The sequence below is a fragment of the Eretmochelys imbricata genome, chromosome 10, assembly GCF_965152235.1.
Source record: "Eretmochelys imbricata isolate rEreImb1 chromosome 10, rEreImb1.hap1, whole genome shotgun sequence".
Lineage (NCBI taxonomy): Eukaryota > Metazoa > Chordata > Testudines > Cheloniidae > Eretmochelys > Eretmochelys imbricata.
In genome coordinates, this window is record NC_135581.1 from 35849279 (window position 1) to 35871811 (window position 22533).

The window sequence follows — 22533 nt, forward strand, 5'->3', positions numbered from 1 at the left end:
TCCATAATATCTGTGAGAGTAAGGGGGAGATATTTATGGCAGGCTGGGAGGTTGAGGCAAATCGCCTGCATCCGATTTTGAGCAGCCAGACACCAGGGCGATTAGAAGAACACAGCAAGGCACGCTGCACATCAGAGAGGCTTTGAAAACCAGTTTCATGACTGGACAGGCTTCGGTGTGACAGTTGTGTGTGTTTCTCCTGGCTGCAAACCTGCCCCCTTTGTTGATTTTAATTCCCTGTAAGCCAACCACCCTCCCCCCTTCAAAATAAAGTAACTATTGTTTTGAAACCATGCTTTATTTCTTTATTAATTAAAAAAAATGAGATAATGGACAAGGTAGCCCAGGTGGGGTGGGGGAGGAGGGAAGGACAAGGCCACATTGCTTATTGTAGCCACACTAAAAATCAAACTGTTTGAATGACAGCCTTCTGTTGCTTGGGCCATCCTCTGGAGTGGAGAGGTTGGGTGCCCAGAGCCTCCCCCTGGCGATCTTGGTCGTCTCGGTGAGGAGGCTATGGAACATGGGGAGGAGGGTAGGTGGTTGTACAGTGGATGCAGTGGGGGTCTGTGCTCTTGTTGGCTACCCTGCAGCTCCAACAGACGCTTCATCATGTCCATTTGCTCCCCCATTAACCTCAGCATCACGTCCTGCCGCCGCTCTTCAAGCTCACTTAATTCTTTCCTGGCCTCTGCCACTGAATGCCTCCATGCATTAAGCTGTGCCCTATCAGTGTGGGAGGACTGCATGAGCCTGGAAAACATGTCATCGCAAGTGCGGTTTTTTCATCTTATAATCTGTGATAACCTCAGGGACGGAGATAATGGGGGAGCATAGAAACATTCTACACTCTACGATTCTGGGGGGACTGCATGGCCAACTGTGCTGCTGAGTGCTGCTGAGTTTGCCATGCTGACCAAACAGGAAATGAAATTCAAAAGTACACAGGGCTTTTCCTGTGAACCTAGCTAGTGCATCAGAGTCCAAAGTTCTGTCCAGAGCGGGCAAAATGGAGCACTCTGGGATAGCTCCTGGAGGCCAATACTGTCAATTTGCATCCACACTACCCCAAATTCAACCCAACAAGGTTGATTTTAGCGCTACTCCCCTCGTTGGGGAGGAGTACAGAAGTCAATTTTAAGAGCCCTTTAGGTCAACGGAATAGGGTTGGTTGTGTGGACGCAGTCATTTTTAAATCGACCTAACGCAGCTAAATTCAATCTACCCAGTAGTGTAGACCAGGCCTGAGAGTTGGTTTCTGGTGGGCTCCTAAATCATCCCCAGATTTTAACTTCCCAGCTTCCAGAGGGAGATTCACTATTCCCCTCTTTTTGTGAATTTACAAACATTTGCTTTATGATGCTTTTCAAGCCAGATGGACTGGGCTTAGAATTCAGACTTCAGTGATGGAAATTTGCCATCTCCTGAAATTTTCCACTGGGGACAAACACATCTGAGTCTCACGGCTGCACAGCACTGGTTCCCAGTCACGTGCAGAGCCGTACGGCTCCCAGCCCGGCCTGTGGGCAGCTTTGCAGTCTCAGAGCCTTCCTTCTCCATCTGTAAAATGAGGTTCATAAAACTTCCCTTTCCCGGCTTGAAGGCACCCCTGTCGCACTGCGGTGGCGGCGACTCGCCCTGCGCGGCGGCAGCCTTGCAGCCCAGCATAGCTGACACCCTGGCCGCAGGCAGCTGTGTGGACCCACAGTGGTACACAGCTATTAATCCTGTTTGATGGCTCAGCTGAAACTACAAATCCCCGCATGCTGCGCTCAGCCCGACCCTATGACCTGGAGCAGGGTGCTGCGTTGCATGCCGGGGTCTGTAGTCATGCCCTACGCTCTCGATGGGCTCAATTTCCTGCAAATGAGGTAGTGTCCTCTGGTTCCTGAGAGGATGATGCCGGAAGAGGGCGGGGAAGTTTGGGAAGGGGCGCGGATAGGGCGGGTGTGCTGTTGATTGGCGGGGCGTTGGCCTATGGGCTTGAGGCAGTGGGCGGGCGCTGCGAAGCGGCGGTGAGGAGGAGCGCCGGGGCTGGCGGAGCTTGTGTTGGAGCTAACAGCCGCCTCCCCCGGCTCGTGTCAGCGCGGTGGGCCCGGCTGGACGGTGAGTCTCGGCGGGAACCCCCTGGCCCATGTCGGCTCGGGGTGGGGACCCTCCAGCACGGCTTGCCCCCAGCCTCTCCCTGTACCCCTCGGCGCCTTCCCCTCCCCCGACTTCCCGGGGCCTGCCCCCCACCTCCCTCTACCCCTCCTCCGCCCGTACCCTCGGGGCCTGCCCCCCGCCTTCCTGTACCCCTCCTGCCGGCCCGGAACTGCCCCCCACCTCCCCCTCCCCGGACTCGCGCCCCCCACCTCCTTTTGCCCCTCCCCGTTGGGCTTGGCCCTCCGCTACCTCCTCGGACGTCTCCTCTGTCTAGGTCCTGTCCCCCCAGCCCAGCCTGATCTCGGGCCTGGCATTGCCTCACTGACCACCCCCTTTCCAGCCAGCCCTGGGACCTGGCACCCAGCGGCCCCACAACGGCATCCGGCCATGCCCCCATCAGCTCCCCCTCCCGCTGCCCTGAGGCCTGGTCCCCAGGACCCTCCCATCCTGTCTAGATCAGTCTCAGGCCTGGCACCCCAATCCCCAGCTTGCCCAGACCCTCTCCGCCCTAGGGCCTGGCACCACTGGGCCTGGCTCCCTGCTCCAGAGTAAAGACCCCCCTCCCAAGCCCTGGGAGCACCCCTCTTGTTATACTTTCCTCCATTCCCCCATCCCCTGGGGTTGGCACTCCCCATCCCTCTGTCCTTGGGGGCTGCATGCCAAATATCGTTTTCACCCTGTGTCTTGCTACCCCAGGGGCTGGGTGCCCCTCGTCTCCACCCATCTCTGTGGGGCCTGGCATTGCCCCCAACTGAGCTGTCCCTGGCATCCTCAGCCCCACTGCGCTAGCTGGGCCTGGCACCCTCAGCTGGTGTCTGCAGTGGCTGACTCCCCTTGGGGCTTGTCTTTTGGTGTCCTCATTTTTGTCCCAGGTATGGCTGTGCCCCCGTCACATCTACCTGAAGGGGAGTTGTGAAAACTCTGCCACTTCATTTCAGCTTCCTGAGTGCCTGGCCTCCGGTCTCCTGGCTCAGATTGATGTGTGTAGAGGGGACCCTCTGTTTTGGAGTGGGGGATTAGGCACCTTTAATTGTGGGAGGGAAGAGAACAATGAGGTGAGGATAGCACAGCTGCTGGGAGATGGGCATGAATTTAAATTAGCCACTTGATTGATCTGGGCAGTTAAATCTTAACAGATCTGATTTCCCTCAGCATTTAAAAACAACCACAGCAGGTTTTCTAAAGGTGGGTGTAGGCTGGAGAAGGAGGTAGTATGGAGGGGGTGGGGGAGAGATGGGAAAAGCTTAAGAAGTTAGCCATCTGCTTGTCTATTTCTACCTATGCAAATTGCCGTTTTATTTTTCTGGTGAAGCTTAGCCCCAGTGGTCCAGGAATGGTTTCTTTCCACGCTAGGGAGCGGCCACACTTGCTCCCCACATGCCTGACTGTTTTGTTTGTATCAGAGGATTTATGCCTTTTCAGAATAGGTAAACCTCTGACTCAGAGGCTTTGAGCAGTATTAGCTTCTTGTGTGAGCATTTTTACCAATAATTGCACCTTGTCCCAAAGGGCTGTAGCAGTCTGAAGGGAAAACAACCTTTATGCTAGAACCTGGCATTCTAAATTAGCTGCCTTTCCAAAAAAAAAAAAAAAAGTGTGGGTTCTTTGTTGGCAGCTTTGAGAATTTAACCATAATTTGTGTCTGGATATTGAAAAGGTGCTAAAGGCAAGCAAAGAAATGAGGACCCTCCTTTTCTTTTCTTTCAGGCTCCCAGCATATCTTGGTACAGAAGACCAGACATAAGGTGGAAAGGATGAAAGGTTCATTCTGAGGTTGACTCATTCTTCCTTAGCCTTCCTGCCCCCCTTTGAAGGGGGAGACAAAAACCTGTGCTCCTAAAAGCCTCTCTAAAAGTGAGGAAGCTGGCATTAGTGCTCTTTTCAGTCTGGCTACATGTTTAGTATGCGGATTGTGCCTCTTCACTAATGAGAGGGAGAATGGGAACCCAGGGAAGCCCTGTGAAGAGCTATGATTATCTGCTCAAGTTCCTGTTGGTAGGAGACAGTGATGTTGGGAAAGGAGAAATCCTGGAGAGCCTTCAAGATGGAGCATCTGAATCCCCTTACGCCTATAGCAATGGTAAGGATTTTGGAAGGGGGTGGTGGGAGGATGCTGTACCCGGTAAAACGGCAGCCATAATTATAAAGAAGCTATTGATAAACCTTTTTTTCTAATTGTTGTTGAGTTTTTCTTACAAATTGACTTATTGAGGAAAGGAATTGTACAGTACATGATGCTCAATGGATGTGTCTCATGTTTTGCGTTGTACTTTGCTACAGTTTGGCTTGGTGGCTTATCAGTTCAGCTTCATGGGACTTTCTTTGGTGCTAATGCAAAGGTGTTGTGACTTTGTTCCTTAAAATCATAAAAATCTGCCTCCCAGTGTCATAATGGAGAAATGATCAGAAACATGTGTCCTGTTATCTGACACATTCGTTAGATGTGCAAGAAGGACTGTTCACAAACATGGCACTTCTTGTACATCCTTTTAATAAAAAAAAAAGTTTTATTTTGGGGCATTGTTGGAGGGTTAGTACAGGCACTGAACTATACTCACAGTTAGTACTCAGGCACTTGTACCAAAAGAACTATGAGATTAGCTCATATCTAAAGCTTTTGGTGAGTTGCTACTTGGGCACTCAGGAGCCTAAGTTTACTCTCTCTACCTCCTGCAAAATCAAGGTTTATAATGGAAATCCTGACAGACCATTAACTATAGTGTCACAAGACTATAATTAAGAGCCAAGGAGTGGTGCTGCTCTCTCTCCTGCATCCCCTCGCAGTAGGTATAATGTAATGCTGCCTGGCAGGGTGTAGGTCCTGTGGTGACTTGCAATCTGTCATAGTTCTCGCCATTTTCAGTGAAAATAGTGGCTCCAAGCCTTGACAGAAGCAATCTAATTCAGATCCCGGAACTCTGTATCTTCTCCAGGACCAGCCTGGGGGCTGTAGTAGTTGGCACTTGCAGTTTAATCTGCAGACAGGAGTCTGAGAGAATCAGGTGCTTGTTAACATTTGGGGTGAGACAGATTGAATTCAGAATTTGGAGGAGCAGTACAGCTTGACTCCTGACAGTTTATGCATAGTCTTTATAAGAGTTGCTGTACGAATACATGCAAAACCTGTGCAGCAGATAGATGGCTTGGAGAGGGCAGGATAGCTGTGAGATCTAGACTTATAGTAGCAAATTAAGAGGCTGTAGACAAGACTTGACATGAGCGCTAGCATTCGTATATTAAGGGTTGCTTCTGTGAGGTACTAGGTACCTGCAAAAAGGGCTCCACACCCAGCTTTAAGTGAGAGTGCTGTGTCATCGAGAACTGGTGTACTTTGCACCTAATGTTGACTGACAAGAAACAAATGAAAAATACAGCAGGAATAATTTCAACAGGTGCTTCTAAGGTCTGAAAAATGTAATTAAAAATCTTTTATTTGATAAGGCAATTCAAATCAGTTGGAAGCCAGTAATGTAGGAAAAGAACTAGTGACTTAGTAACTTGGCCTGATTTTTACATTATAACCATTACAGTAAATGTATGAAAGAAACCAATATATCGGGAATCTATCAATATGGGCTGTGCCTCCTGCACTCTGAACTGCGTACCCCAGAAAATACTACAACTCTCTTTATTTAAAGAAAACTCAAAATACCTCTAATAGCTTTAAAATTTCCCATGGCTGCTTTCTGTGTGCTCTTGAACCCATTATTATGAAGCTAATTTTACTGTCATATTTTGAGTCTTACTCAATGCTATTGCATTTTTGGTATTTACACTGCTTAATGGTTCATCTTGGTAAATTACATACCCTGTGACTAATAGGATTGGATAGCCTTGCAATTTGAGTGAATTTCACTCCTAAACAATCTTAACAGTCCTGGCAATCAAATTCCTCTGGCTCCATAGCAGCTAGGGTGCACCCACAAAACCCTGCCAACATGCCTCAACTGTGACCAGGCAGGGACCATCTCTAGCTGTAAAGGAAGTTAAGCTTCCATATGCGTTCAGGGCTTCTCTCCTGAAACTGGCAGCTAAGGTTAATTTTGTATGTTTGTGGTGTTAGTGCTTGTCCACTGAGAACTTGGCTGAGATCACTAAATACTCCATATATGCCCCCTGAAGAGCAATCCAGTTTGGCCAGTACTGGTCCAGATTCAAACCAATGATCTGCAGGTGAAACACTGCATATTCCATTACCAGCCCCTCAAACCATCTGTCATAAACTCGAGACACATTTCTAATACTGTCCAAAACCCACCAAACTGAAACATTATGCAGAGGCTCTTGTGTAAAACCTAGCAATTTCTGTACACATGCTCTTTTTCCTATAAGCAGATGTTCATATTGTGCCATCCGTTTCTCATTTTAATTGTCCAGAAAACAGAACTTACCATTATCTGAGAAAAAGGAATAAGCTTTGATGGGCTGGCCTTGTGGTTAGCGCAACAACTCATTTCTCCTAGCCCCGGCTGGGTCCTGTGGGGAGTTCTGCAGTGCCCATGTGCTTAACCTCTGGTGGGGAGTGGCCTTCCTGGTGGCTACTGTTCCTGAGCAAGGAGCAACAGGCAGTTCCACATCCTTTGCCAAGGATGGCTACCATGATGCAGGACTCTGAGGTGGGATGGGAAAACCTGTGGGGAGGAAGGTGGGGAAGACACTCAAATATTGAGAGAGAAACTTTTAGAACTTAAAAAAAAAAAAAAAAAAAAATTCTAGAGCTGATCATTCCTTTTTGTGGCCTAGGACCAGGGCCTTCTATGCAGCTGAGCTTTGGTTTGTCCTTGCCCTTACCCTATCTGACTTGAGCAAAGGCCTGCACCAGGAGAGTTCTTGGCAGTCTATAGGAGTGACTTGACATGGGGCCCAGCTGAGCGGGGGGGGGGCAGAGTCTGCTTTCATTGCAGTTGACTATGCAGACCATAAGAGAGAGAGAACCTCAGAAGCTGCAATTCCTGCTTATGTGCAGCAGCTAAAGGGCCTTTGATATGTAGAATGGACTGCATCCTTCCTGGAAGCATGTATCCAGTGACATAGTTGTTAAACTCTGGAGGCTGGCCTCTGTGAAATGAATTGGTGGATCTGACTCTAGCTCTGGACAGGTGGCCCCATGGCAGGTTACTGCTGTGCATTGGCACTGACACACACCCTTGAGCAGTCTACGACTGCAGGAGCCAGGGCTACTGAACAGCCTTGCCGGCCTAGAAGGTGGCAGCTTGAGATCAGGGCTGAGGCACGGTGATGTGGAAGCTTCCCCTGGTGTTCCCTATGCCGTTCATCTTCAGTTAATAATTGACGTCAGCCACCAAGAATGTAAAGGCTGATGGTGTCCCTGATGTTTGCAGCACCCCCTGCTTCCTGTGGGGCAGTTACATTCCTAGGGCCCTGGCCTGCTCCTTGGGTGTATTTACTGGCGTCTGTCACGAGGGCTGATTTCAGAAAGGAAATCCTTTAAGTGAGGATGAGTTCATAGAGCTCCTCTTCTGTGGGTGTGGACTGCATTCTGACAGGCTGCTTGGTCTGGTCCAAACTGAAAGGCTTTCCTTCCAGGATGGGCCGTTTGGATACAAAGGTTCTGAAGCAATTACCTCCCTGGAATGTTTGGGCAAAGAAAGCCCAATGCAGACTGGGGAGGGCATACGTCTAAACAGTCCCAGGTTTCAAGGGGCTGAACTGTTTTTACACCCTACCCCCCCCCCCCAACTCATTATCCCAGTTGAAGTGGCTCCTGTCCTGAGGGGCTGGCTCGGCTCAACTCCCTGCCTCTGGCTTTGCGACCTGGTGCGTGGGGACACAGTGCCACTCCAGTTTCGCCTGACCCCCTAGGGTGAGGTTATGGAGTGGGAAACTGAGCCCAGCTAGCCTCACAGGACAGGAGTTGCCAGTGCAAGGTGGGCTTACTCCGCAACTCTGTTCCACCCTCTCCCCGGGTCTCTCACCCCCTGTGGGCAGTCCCACTTTAGCCACTTGAAATGCTGGGAGGTATGGAGGGAGTGTGTGGTCTTTCCTCCTGTTCTCCCTGATTTATACCCCACCCCACCCCACGATTACAGGCTGCCTTCCTCCTATTGCAGAAGCAGGACGCCCTGGGAGCCTACCTGTTTCCTTTCAGCTAGAGGGACCTGCGAAGAGGGGTACAAAGCCTACCCTTTCCCTCGAGGCTACACATGCTTTTTCCTCTGTGCCTTCTGCTCCTGCTACCTTGGGCAGAGAGAGGCTAGCATGGCACCTGCACTCTGAGCCCTGCTTAGCAGCCTGTGTTGGAGATAGACTAGCTAGACTAAAAGCAAAGCCGTGTGCCTTGTCCTGCGTGACCGATGTGTGCCCTGAACATCTGTCAGTTCATAGAGTTTGAGGTCAGAAGGGGCCATGAGATCATCTAGTCTGACCTCCTGTATAGCACAGGATCCCAGTTGCCGCACATGAAAGCCAACAGCCACAATGAGACCAAAGTATTACAGCCCACAGGAGACTAGACTGTTCTGTACCACAGGAAGAGAACAGGAGGAACCGGGGTGCACCAATGCCTGAAGCCCCTATAGTGGCAGGGAAATGAATAAGTGAGATATACCCAGATGATCCTGGCAAGCGACCCATACCCACACGCTGCAGAGGAAGGCCATCGTCCCTGCCAGTCTGACCTGAGGGCAAATTCCTTCCTGACACCACATATGGTGATCAGTTAGATCCTGACAGATTGAGGTGGTGCTGAGCATATTCTCTGAGTCCTGACCCTCACTGTCCAATGTCCCATCTTCTGCTATGATCATCCCTGATGCTTCTGAGTCAAGAGATTAAACAAAAACCTAGAAGACATTGGTGGGGGAAGATCCCTTCCTGACCCCTGCAGATGACTGGCTGCCACCCTGAGGCAGAGTATTTAGGACAGTGGAGCCCAAACTTTTCCTGTTGTATCCCCCTTACCAGTAATGGAATCTGTTCACGTCCCCCTCCATTCCTGCACAGTTGGCTCAGCAGAGGAGCTCGGGCTGAAGGCAGGGCTGAAGATGGGGGAAGAGCTGGGGCTAAAGGCAAAGCTGGTCTGGGGGTGGAAAGGGAATGAGGACAAAGCTGGGCCAGGGCCAGAGCTGGGCTGGATGGCATTCCCTTCCTGCTCCCCATGGGGGCTGCCCTGGGCCCTGCTGTACACCCCACTGAACGTTCCTCCGTGCCTCCCTAAGGTGGCATGCCCCACAGTTTGAGGACCACTGGTTTAGGAACATAAAACTAACTGGAAATGAGTCCCATGGCTGTTGAGTCCTGCCCCTATCATCACAAGCAACTTGTCATACAGTGCATTTATAAATTTGTCCAGCCCCCTCTTAAAACTAATTAAGTTGTTTGCATTACTCGAATCACATAGTTGTCTTGTCCTTGTCCTCCCCACAAATGTTGCAGTAGCCAGGAGTACTAAAGCACAGCAGAAATGCCCCGATTGCATTTCTTGGCTGTTCAGAGCTGTCAGGCGTCTGGGCAAGTGGATGCAGTGTGTGTGTATAGCCCTGAGCCAGGGTGTGAAAGGCAGATCTGTTCAGCTGGGAAGATGCTTGTTCCTTGCAGGAATGCATGTCATTTAGATAATGCTGTGTCACAAATCAAACCTCTTACTGAAATTCAAGCTGCTCATGTGCTTGCACTTAAATAATCTTGTCCAGCCTGTTCCTTTGGCTGAGAAGACTGATCTGTTATGTGCTGTGTCACAACCAGATGAGTCTTGTTAATTTCTCTTTGGATTACTTGATAGTGTGCACAAGTGACAGTGCTGCCATGTGAGCAGGTGATCAGCATCCACAGGAAATAGTTTGTCTTAACACTGGTGAGGACCTGCCTGCAGCATGCTTTCCTGGTGGGCACGTGCTTCAAAACATTTTGCACGCTCCCGTGGAAAAGGGTCCTTCTTGTCCCTGCTGCTAGCCCCCATAGGGAACCTGTTCTACTCTGTACCTGACTTATCCTTTCCTACACAGATGGGTTTGGACTGGAATGGGATAAGAAGCTTTCTTTTCCTACTGGATCAGAGTGTTGAGCATCAGTTTGAGCAGGTTTCGGGAAAGAGGTGTCTGCTAGATATAATAACCCTTACAGTACAGAGAGAAGCACCGTTTCTACGTGCTCTAGAACCCCATATGGCATCTCACGTTTATTCAGAGGGCTGTAGTGAGCTTTCCAGCAGGGTCTTCGTTATAAAATGGCCAAAGGTAGGGGTATGTGGAAAAAACTAAAATAAACTAGAGTCAGATTCTGACCTTCCACAATATAGTTGTTCACGGGCTCCATTGCTCTGAGAAACTGTTCAGTCCTAAATGATTAGACTTAATAAAAAAGAGAGATTTAATTGAGCTTAGGGGGTGTGCTATTTTTGATACCCCTCTTCTCTTTCCTTCTCTCTGCGGGCTTTCCAGTTTCAGTAATTTTCTAGTAAAACTCAGCTAAACAAGTTAAGGGGACTTAAAATGAGATTTCCCTGTTTCCATTTCATGCTATGTTCTCCACTCTTTTTGAGGTATCCAATGTAGGGTCTGGTCATAGTTCTATACAACTCTGTACGCTGCTGGCCAGGACTCCCTGGACTTCAGGGTACGAAGAGAAGCAGGATATAGCGGCGGACTTGCCAATTACAGAAATAATAAAACTCAGCACAGGGTGGACACGGATGCTACTGGCTGGAACTTTGACTTCACTAGGTGCAAGAATCTAGGTCAGTGTTACTCTAATGTGCTTTCTCTGGGTAAGAGGGCAGGCAAGTAGTAATGCTGTAGAGCAGGGGTTCTTTTTCTTTCTGAGCCTCTTCTCCCCCCCAATGCTATTAAAAACTCCACGGCCCAGCTGTGCCATAACGACTCTTTTTCTGCATATGGAAGCCAGGGCTGGCCTTACGGGGTGGCAGGCAGAGCAACTCAGGCTTTGGCTTCAATCCTGAGTGGTGGGGCTTGGGGCCCTGGGCTTCAGTCCCATGCAGTAGGGCTTTGGCTTTCTGCTGTGGGCCCCAATGAGTCTAACATGGGCTCTGCTTGGCAGATCCACTGAAACCTGCTTGTGGCCCCCCAGGGGGCCCTGGACCCCTGGTTGAGAACTGTTGCTATGGAGAATAGATGGATGTGCTGGTGAATCCCCAGGAGGGGGTAGGGCACTTCACTGTGATATGAGGTTTCCCCCAATACCTGCAGATTCCACCACACTATCTTTAACCCCATACGTTCTTCAATTAAAGTTTCCTCTCATTTAATCAGCAGTAATCCATTCAGGTTGTTCTCCAGAGCAGATCTTGTCTTCTGCCCAAGTCACATAGAATCGCAGAATATCAGGGTTGGAAGGGACCTCAGGAGGTCATCTAGTCCAATCCACAATTTCTGCCCCAGAACCCTAAATGGCCCCCTCAAGGATTGAACTCTCAACCCTGGGTTTAACAGGCCAATGCTCAAACCACTGAGCTATCCCTCAGTGCTCCCTTTGTCCCCTTCTCTGACCCGTCTCCATGTAATTCCCTACTCTTGGAACTACCCTCTTTACTAAGTCGTATGGGCTATCACCCTCTGCTTCAAATCCTCCTTTAAAATATCCTCTAAACAAACATAATCTAACCTACAGTACCCCAGTATCCTTCCACCTTGTCATCACTCAGTGCATTAGCTGCATATTTTGATGGTTTATGTAGCAATCCTCAAGTTATCCTATAGGTCCCTAGCCAAAAGACATATCCTTCTTGCAATCAGTGCATGCAGGAGTGGAAAGGAGGGAAAGATTGTCTCCTTACAGTAAGGACCGAAGAGCTTCATCCTCTTCTCCACACGCCTATTCCTGCCAAGCTTCTGAGATCCACGAGAGAGAGGCAGCATCCTTCTCCTCCCATTGTATGTGTTGCCCCCCCACCCCACTCCCATGAGGTCTTCCTGGAGCAGAGTCCTACAGTGAGTGGAAGTGCTGCTCTGCCACTGTTTGACTTGAGAAATATTAGCAGACAAGTTAAATTGTTTAAGATTTCTGCGTGGACTGCTAACTCTTTCAGAAGAAGGCCTTTGTCTCCTTTTTTTCTTTTGGGGTGCACAGGAAGCATCTGTCTGACTTACACCCAGTGTTTACTAAAATCTTGGAATGGGGCAGTCAAGATATAGTGCCCTCTTCTCTGACCAGCACCAGTTCTCTAGGCGTAGATGCTGTTGCATTGCTTGGGCAGACTTGTACGTCCAAGGCCCAGATTTTTAAAAGGTATTTAGGTGCCTAATTCTGATTGATTTTTTCAGTGGAATTTGGGCAACTAAGTACCTTTGGAAATCTGGACCCAAGTGGATTTTTCTTTACGATATTGCAGTGATGCATCAAGGACCCATCAGCAGCATGTCGGGGAAGTGGGAAGGAACAGCTGTCTTGACACCTGTTCTCTGCTGCTTCCCCATCTTTTTTTCCTGGCTGAATGCGGTTGGATGTGTTTCATGGTGTCTTGACAGAACAGTATTTTCCATATCGATATAGACATCAGCTGTCAGTTTGGGCTGGCCCACTAACAGGCCAGTGGCTGCAGATTTAATAGGCAGGGAACTCTTCGTGCGGCTGCATTGGCCATGCTTCTAGGAATCTCCTTCTCTTGCAATCACTTGAAGTACAGGACAAGTGGAGAGCGATTGTTACAGTAATCCCTTCCTGATAGCTGAGCTGATAGCACTCACTCCTGTTCCCTTCAAGGAAATGTTTATCTCCACTACAGTAGGGGAACAGAGCTCTAATCTAATCAGAGCGAGCATTGAATCCAACCATTTCCAGCACCTCTAGTTTTTCCTTGTCTCCTTTTTTTAGTTCTTTTGTGTGAGCAAACGTTCCTCAGATTTTGCACTCCTTGTAAGATCTATTTTCTGCTTGATGTGAGTTGGGTGGGGCTAATTCTAAACAGAGGTTATAGGCAATCCTGTTCCCACTTAAGTTATTAGGAGTGTAACCATGCAAGGTGCTGAACATCTTCTAAGATCCTGAACGTCTTCAACTCTCATTGAGGATTTTTGAGGGTGCTCTGCACATTATAGGACTGGGCTGAGGTTACCTCTTTGGAAGGGACTGGTTGGAGGTAGGTTTTAGAGTTATGGAACAGATTTATAATGCAGTGGATGGGGGAAGTGCTCTATGGATGCTTGGAAATGCTAATACAATGAATCACAGATTATAACTCACCTCCTTTTATATGTCTGTTTATCTGTGATTAAGACCCCTACATCATATCACTATGGATTTATAGCTTATATAGCTGAAGTTAGAGGTGTATATTTAATAATTAAAAGGAAAAGTGGTGTTCTTTTGTGTTTTGTTTTTTGCTATCTTGCTCTTACTACATCCCTATTAACCAAGCAGTGCTTGTTTGATGAAAAAGCTAAACCTTTGTCTTGACACAGCATTGCCCAGTTCTTTGTGGAAGGGCTGCAAGCTCAATACAAAAGTTACATGCACTTTGCTATGGAAAATCTTTGTCTTCCTTCTCAGTCAGCTTCTGTTACCAAGCAATTCCCGACACTCTTTCCTCAAGTTCTACTCTTTGCAGAGGGAGGGGGAAGGCATCTTCCTGTTGCATCTGTAATGGTACTTGCAGTAGCCATGCAGAAAGTTTGAAATACATTTGTGGGTAGCAATAAGTGTGGCTCTCAGACTTCCCTTCAGCTCACTTCTGCATTTCCTTCCCCTGATAAGTCAGTCTGTGCCTCTCTCTTTCTCTTCTACCTTCCACTGCCCTCCAGACTTATTTCTCAGAAACTTTCTGTATGTTATCTGTTTTCTTAGCAGCAGCATTACGTCACCTGGGCTTCTAGCCTATTCCAGGCTTTGGGTGAGTAGGAAGAAGCTGTCTAACTTGGAAAGCGTTGGAACTGGTGTCCCTTCCCTTCCTATAAATATTCTGGCGTGTGTCGGGGGGCACCTGAAACCCCATACACTAAAAGGAATTTCCTTAGAGAATGGTGGTCTGTGCCTGAAGTCTGGTGATTGCATTTGGGGCGAAGTTCTGTTTTGTGGGAGGCTTTTCTTTTTTGCAGATATCATCCCCCCCATTAATTAAGGTATTAAAATATAATGCTAAAACATACGTGATTCTTAAAGATCCTTTATTTCTTCGTTTACACTTCTGAACAGGCATCTATTGCCATGTCTAATATTTTGATCTATTTTGACATTAAACTTGTACCCTTTTTACAATGTTGGGAGCTGATGTTCGCATTAAGATGTATCATGAAGTGATTTGTTTGTCATCCATACTATGTGATGTGGTGGTCATCTCAACATAAGACCTGGTATTTATTGTGATAGGATTTTGTTAAGATTGACACAATATATTTGCTGTTGGGCCATTTTAGGGAGGGAGGCACACTAAAATAAGAATTGAAAAAGATACATTAAACAAGTGACAATGTTTAAATGGAAAGCAGCAATGCAATTCTGGGTTCATGCTTAGTTACTCTGTCAAACCCTTCAGACTTCTGTGTATTCCTAAAGGGACTTCAATTGAATCTAGTTTAAGAGTTAAATACTTCCAGGTTCTACACTAGCTAGAGTGACCAGATGTCCTGATTTTATAGAGAGAGTCCCGATATTTGGGGCTTTTTCTTATATAGGCACCTATTACCAACCACCCCCTGTCCCGATTTTTCACATTTGCTATCTGGTCACCCTAACACTAGCCCTTGAATCACCTCCCAGCACTTGCGGTTTTACAATCCCACTTTACTGTCTTTTAAAATGTTGATTTTATTTTTTTCTCCCTTCTGCTGTTTGAGATCGACACACAGGAGAAGCTACAAAGGTTTTGATTTACAGAAGAGTCCAGAGACTCCAGTTGGCATCAGGACCCCTTTAGTCAAGAGTCTAGAACAAACAGCGATATGCAGTCTGCATCCCAAGGAGCTTGGGGAAACTGACTAAATACAAAGACTTATTTAACAGCAATGCACTTTGTTTCCTCTCTTTCAAGTTTGTTTCATCTTAGACTGTTTCCACTGCCAAAAAGAGGTGGGTTTTTTTTAGAGAGAACTAATATGCATTAGTTACCTTGCTGGAAAGTCCAGTGGAAACAATGCGCAGGTAGTTTTTACAGTGATGTAGCTGGGTGAGGTCAGCACTCCCATATGCAGATGAGCTCGCATAGCTTCATCATGGTAAAAATTAGAGCCTTGTTTCCACAAGGATTTTACAGTGAGATAGCTTACATGTTAATTATCTTACTGTAAAAACACACCTTTTTTGGCAGTGAAGCCATAGCCTCTGTCCTCTTAGGTGTTGCTTTTAACGTTAGGTTAAAAACTCATAGTACAATTTTAAAATATACAATGTTCCTTTAAAACTTAAAACACTGGAATCATCTAGACTTACAGCCAAACAAATGTTTAGCCTCTCAAATGAGGGAAGTAGTTAGGGAAGTACTTCTATGATTGCAAGTATGAGTGGCTCTTTTTCTCTTTGCCTGCCCCCATGCATCTTAATTCTCTCCATTCTTTCTCTTCCTTGACACTACTGCATCCCTAAAGAGACCTTGCACTTTTATTCTTTCTTTTAACCAAAGAAAACTGAACTGAACTCTTCACAGGCCAGAGCTGTGCCCTGACTATAGATCAAAAGGAGGGCTCATGGAGGTCTTAATTAACTGTGTAGTCTCTGCTTGAGAGTAGCTTGCTTGGAAACCAAGTCTCTCCTATTCAGATATGAAGCAATATTGCTGGAACACTGCAGAATTCATAAAGGAGAATACAAAGGAGTGTACCTCTAATTTTAGAGCAAGTTGGGGGGGTCAAATACCTTGAAGTGGTGTATGCAGTGTTGTAGCCTATGTCAGCAATTGGAAATGCAAACTGATGTGTGAAACTTCTGCATTCACACCCCTGTTCCCGTAAGCCAAATGTAGAGGTCACAGTCCTCCAACTGTGGGAGCCACTAGAGGGTGCTATAAGGAAAACTGCAGCCAAGAGTAAGGGTCCCAATCTCTTCCTGTATTCATTATGAACACACTGGTCTCTCCATAATTATGATTACGCCATTGTAAACCTGATGTTTTTGATACTTTTCCAGACCTAACCAATTTACCTGAAATTCCCCAGGAAACTTGCATCAGCTGCGTTGCCCAAACTAGGCATTGATGCCATACACAGGTTTTGAAGCGTACATCTATGAATTCTGCATGGTGCCTGTGCTCCACACTTCCAAAGTACTACATGCTGTCCAGCATTCAGGTTGTTTTGTTGTTTTTTGTTTTTTTAAGAAACACAAACTTTATCTCTAAAGTTTCAGGCTTTGGAACATAGCTTTTCCCCAAAACACCAATATTTGTGTTCCCCGAAATTATTTTGACTATACTGAATATTTGTCTAAGAACAGATCTATAATTGCATCTGTATTGTAATCTAACAATGCAGATTGTTATGATGCTTTCTGATTTCACTCAGTCTGTTACCAAATGCAGCTGTATAATTTTATGGCGAACTGAACTGTAAATCCTGAAAAAAACCTGTGTGTTGCTTCTGTGCATAAAATCAGTCTTTTTTTTTTTTTTTTTAAAGACCAAATCCACTAACCATTCCCAATTCTAGAATGAGTCTTAACTGTTTCTCTGGCTTCCTGGGTGTTCACTGAAATTGTTTGGAGCTTTAGGAACAGATTTGCTTCTGGCTCAGAACACAATTTTCAGATGCAGTTGCCATCTTTAAATGAGGCCTTGAACAAAGTTCTACTGTGAATGGAAACTGTAGCTGCTTAAGTTCTCTCCGCTGGATTGCAGAGAGAGAAACTAAAGAATGAGGAATTCTACAAATCTGGACTCTTTACCTGGTGTGTCAGAACATGCATTCTGCTGCTGTCCATGTACAAAACCCAATTTGCAATACTTATTTGTATTGTACAGTACCTGGGAACCCCTGCCATGAGCCACAACTCCATTGTGCTCGGTGCTGTACTCTCATAAAACAAAGACAGTCCATGCCCCCAGAGTTTAGATTTTTAAGAGGAAGATGAAAAAAATTGTTGGATACAGACGGGGAGAGTTCAGAGCATGTTTTGTTTAAAATCTTTCATAACTGTAGTAACTCCAATTCAGCAAGTAAGTTGCTATCCCTCATTTCCAGGATCTTCTGATGCCCCTGATGCTAAGCCTCTTGTCAGTTTGTTATGGGTGCCCCAGTTTCCCAGACCCAAGCCCACTTTCTGCATTGCAGTCCAAGCCATTCATACTTTAGTTGGAGGCAGCTAATATGAGGCTTCTGCAGATCCTTCCAAAACATGGGTATGTTGCCACTTGACCACTTCTAGGGATAAATTCCTAGACTCAAAAGAGGAAGAGTCGTAATTCCTAATGGGCACCTGTAGTAACAAAAGAATTTAAGAGTGAAGAATTAAGACTCAAAGCTCCTTGCAGCTGCAGCCCATCATGACCTGCAGCAAGAATAGATCTTGCATTTGATGTTCTGGTAAGCAGGAAGTGCCACAGGCTTTAGAGCAAATGGCTACAGGATAGACCAGGCAAGAGACCGAAACCAACATGCTGCACGGTAAGAGAGCATAATTGTCATAGTCACTGTGGTTCTTCCAGAATGCTTGGTGTAGACTGAGACCTTCCCTTGCTGCTATCAAATTAAAGAGGCTTCATGAACTGTTTCCAGTGTAGTGACATTATCAGTAAATAGTTTCCACTCCTTCTAATCTGACTGCTATTTCAGTCCTAGCACTTCATGCGCTATCCGGGATTATTCTGATATTATCCTACCTGGGAACTTTACTGTATCTTTTAAAAAGAAAATATAACCTTGGTTGTATTTATTTTGACCATAGAAAGCACAGGCCTGAGTTGACTGGTTGTGGTTGTTAACCTGTTTAAAAGACACAAGGTGGGAGAGGTAATATCTTTTATTGGACCAACTTGTTTTGGTCAGAGAGGCAAGTTTTTTGAGCCACACAGAGCTCTTCTTCAGGTATTACCTCACCCACCTTGTGTCTCTAATATTCTGAGACCGACATGGCTACAACTACACTGCATTTAAAAGACAGACCTGTGGAGAACCCTGTTACTTGGCAGTGAAGATGAGTATTTCTATATCTACTAAATATATTTGAGTACACAAATTGGATGAATATGAACATGATTCTGGCTGTAATAAAGCTTCTGTCACTCTGTAAATCCATTGGAAACCCCATCTTTCCATGGCTTATAATTCCGAGCTGAGAAATTCCTTACCACTGGTAAATCTAGGTTCAGATGTCTTCAGTGTTTATCCATTATTTTAACATAAAGCTTCACCTTTTTAACTCAACACGTTTATCTATTTGTAATGCATTTTTCTGGAAGACTTAGGGTCACTCACAGTTTATGATCTATAGTTGGAAAGTAGCTCCTCAAAGTTAACTGCATTTTCTTTTGCTGTGCATTTATGCCATGCAATATTTTCTAAGTAATAGCATTGTTACTCCATTATCAGGGAGTAACTTAAATACCTGCATCCTGTCTGCAGATGGGGCATCTATACCATTCCCATCAGCTGTTTTCATAGCCGATAGAAAGTTCTGAATGTATAACTAGCACCCATTGCATACCATAGTGTAAAATACCCTTTTAAACTGATAGCAGGTAAGCTTCATTGTCAGTGTGCAAGAGTGAGGAGGGCCATATGGACTCCTCTGACAGTTTTGTTAGAGAAATAGAATGACAAACTGTTAATGTTTTGTTAACTTATGCAAACAAGCAAGAAACCATTCAAAGCTCAGTCTCACAACCAAGACTGATAACTCCCTCCTTCACTCACTTTCTTGTGAAGACAAGAAGGGAGCAGTTAGGAGTGGAAGATCAGTCAGGATTTTGAGCATTAACTCTATCTTCCTGATCTTTTAGGGTTCACCTTCTGTTTTGTTTGATCTAATGCATCTGTTTTACTTCAGAGTGAATCTTACCATGGACCTTTCTGGCTACAGATCTGTAAACAAGCAAACAAAGCTCAGATGAAAATGTACAAACCTGGAAAATGGGCCATATTGTGTGCCAGGTAATGCACACTGAAACTGTTCCTCTGAGTGAGAATTTAAATGCAGAAGAACGGCAGATGAGTGGCCATTTTTAGAATGTGACTTCATGCTTTATTTTATAGTCCCTGAGGGCTATGCTACCACAGTGTGTCTATCTGTAGTGGTGCAAAGGAAGACTTTCCTAAAACAGTGCCAAGGAAATAATAATTACAAGGAACTTTGAAGCCTCTGTGGACCTTTGGCGGAGAAGGTAGTGAATCTTTCCTGCTGCCAGTGCAGAAAGTCCCCATAACAGCAGACATCGCTTCCTGTTGTTCACTGCATGCCTCTCTGACACCATGGGGAACAGCCATCTTTTCAAAGCAGCCCTCTGTTACAGCTTCCACTTCCTTGTGGAATACAGTCATTATGCAGGAAAATGGTTCCCAGGTGGCTTCTGCCTGCTGTAGAGTATCAAATTAAAGGATTTGTGGGGAATGTGATCATTCCATATAGATGACATGTGAAATACTGATTGATTGCTCTCATTTTTGTTGCATGTATAATCTTGCACCTCTTCTTCCCCACCCCACTTAATACATACTTATTGGAGCATCTTTAATGCTGGACATGATAGAGAAGCTGGGGCCAGGACTGCTGCTTCGGGATCAGCCAGTCTATGGCTTTTTGTAGACCAGCTCTGCTTTGAGCATCTCAGTTCCTGGGTGTTTGGAATTATTGCTACCACAGGGATGGGCAAACTTTTTGGCCCGAGGGCCACAGTGGTGTCGCAAAACTATATATAGAGGACCGCGTAGGGAATGCTGTGCCTCCCCAAACAGCCTGGCCCCCGACCCTATCCACCCCCTACCACTTCCTGCCCCCTGACTGCCCCCCTCAGAATCCCCAACCCATCCAACCCCCCCACTCCTTGTCCCTTAACTGCCCTCTCTTGGGACCTCCCGCCCCTAACCGCCCCCCAAGGCCCCACCCCCTGACAGGCCCCCTGGGGCCCCATGCTTATCCAACCCCCCTGTTCCCCATCCCCTGAACCCTATCCACACCTCCACCCCTTAACAGGCCCCCCAGGACTCCCATGCTTATCCAACCCCCCCGCTACCACCGCCAGGACCTCCGCCCCATCCAACCGCCCCCCGGCTCCCTTACAAGGCCGATCAGAGCAGCATGTCTGGCAGCCGTGCCATCTGGCCAGAGCTAGACACGCTGCCACTCTCCCTGGCAGGAGCACGCAGCTCCCCCACCCAGAGTGCTGCCCTCATGGCGTAGCTGCAGGGGAGGGGGAACAGCAGGGGGAGGGACTACTGCTGAAGGTCACTCACCTAACTTAAAGTTTTGGATGAACAGTCTCTGAATTTTGCTCTGTCATCCAGAACATGGGTCAACATGTGGCATAAGGAGTCTGCCACTGTGTGAAAAGCATAATTAGCTGGTGGAACTGACAGCCATAAGATAGTCCAATATTTCAGCACAGTTCCACATAATGGGTTAGACACTTTGTGGATAATGAGAACCTCTGCTGTTGCATGAGAATTAAAAATAAGGGATATAAACACTCATGCTTCAGAGCATAAGCTAGTTAAGTGGAGAGATGAAGTAACACCTTTCCTTGTGTGCGAATATTCCTTTTTGGGTTTCTTGCTCTTCTCTCTGACATGTCTAATATTGGCCGCTTGTAGGGTACTGGACTAGACAGCCCATTGGTCTGATCCACTATAGCATTTTCTGTGTCCCTAAACAGAGCCATTTTACGGCATTACATATAAAACTCACTCAAATTCTGTAAGCTGCGAATTAAATTACCCTTTCATGTTAGAAAGAGCCTTCTGAACCCAGGTGTGTAAATGTCACCTATTATATCCACTCTGTCCCTCTGCCATCAGCTATGAATTAGAGAAGTCTGTGACCAGACTACTTAATATGAATTAGTCCTGAGCAGCCAGTAAAGTGCTCCTATTGAGGATCAAGTATTTAAATTTGCTTTTGGAACTTGTCACTCAGTTGCAAGGCCTATGAACAAGACTGGCTTGGAGTGAAGATACCATCAGTTTGTTAATAAGGCAAAGTCGTTGGCTTTATGAAAGCCCATCCAGAACATCACCTTTGCTACAAGTCTGACCTTCAAATAACCTTGCTGCTCTTACACACACTAGTGAAACTCTGTCCTTAACATCTGAAAAGCAATAGATTGTAAAGCACTTTGGAATATTTACCTACCAGATTGCCAGCTTGCTTGACTGAACATTCCTAACATTGCAAGCTCTGAACAGAAGGCATCTCCTGCATTTGATACATTCTGTTAACAGACCTTCACAATGGTGCTGCACCTGCAAGAAACACTCAACATGCTCTATATTGAAAAATCAGTTGCTTTCTCAAAAAAGAAAAGGAGGATATGTAGCACCTTAGAGATTAACAAATGTATTTGTGCCACAAGTACTCCTTTTCTTTTTGCGGATACAGACTAACACGGCTGCTACTCTGAAACTTGCTTTCTCAAAGGTCACCTCTTTCACAGCTCATCGAGAGAGAATCACACAGCCTTCCTTTTCTGATCCTCATCTTGATTATGCTCTGCTTGACACTGGCACGACAATACAAAACAAGGTAGCCTCCAAGCACCACACAGTAATTCTAAGGCTAATACTTTGTAACCTCTAGTTCTTGGAATCTGAATAAAAGGCAGAGATGAATTTGTGGAGAGTTTATCCCTGGTTGCTCTATAATTTGCATTGGACAGAAAATAGTTAAATATAGCCTACATTAAAGCAGAAATTTAAAACTGAGAACAAGTGACTGCTACAGTGCTGTAGCCTTTTAGATATGCAGGAGGAGCTAGTTTAGATGAAGTGTTTGTTTTTTAATAAGTACTCCTGTGGGAAAGGAGGGGAGGGAATTTTCAGCTGCTTGAATCTAGTGCATACAGTAAACATACATTTCCCGAAGGATTCTGCCGAGGCATAGTACACCTCTCAAATGCGAGCAAATATGCCTTTTGTTCATTCCATCAATTGCTTGAGCTGCACACAGATTCCTTGCTCAAGTGATTTATTCCCAATCAGTGACAATATTTTCAGAAATCTGAAGGAAAAGATCTAGGTTGTAACTCTCTGAAAATGTAAAATTGTTCCCTCCTGTACACTTACTAATATATTCTCCAGTCCATTGTTTAAATGTCTCAAGAGACTGGTCTTCCACTCCTGACCTTAAGTACAGTCTAATCAATTTCACTGTTGGATAGCTGTAAAAACTTCCTAACCTAAATTCATGTTTCTTAATTTCATCCAATTATTCCTAGTTAATTCCCATTGGATCACCTCATTTTCCTCTTCTCAATGTTTACATGATTCAAATAGTTGGAGTTCAATGTCAATCTCTTCTTCCTCACTCCTCCAACTCCCAAATTGACCAGGAACCAAAGTG

The 22533-nt window shown here is 46.1% G+C and overlaps 1 protein-coding gene across 1 annotated transcript in view; it reads left to right on the top strand.

Annotated features, from left to right (window-relative positions):
* The first annotated feature begins 1997 nt into the window (after positions 1-1997).
* RAB40C (RAB40C, member RAS oncogene family) overlaps positions 1998-22533 on the top strand; it is a 65409-nt gene continuing 44873 nt past the window's right edge. Inside the window, exons 1-2 of the mRNA XM_077828564.1 lie at positions 1998-2106; positions 3853-4225. Coding sequence (XP_077684690.1) covers positions 4072-4225 — 154 coding nt within the window. The 5' untranslated portion in view covers positions 1998-2106; positions 3853-4071. The remainder of the gene's footprint in view (positions 2107-3852; positions 4226-22533) is intronic.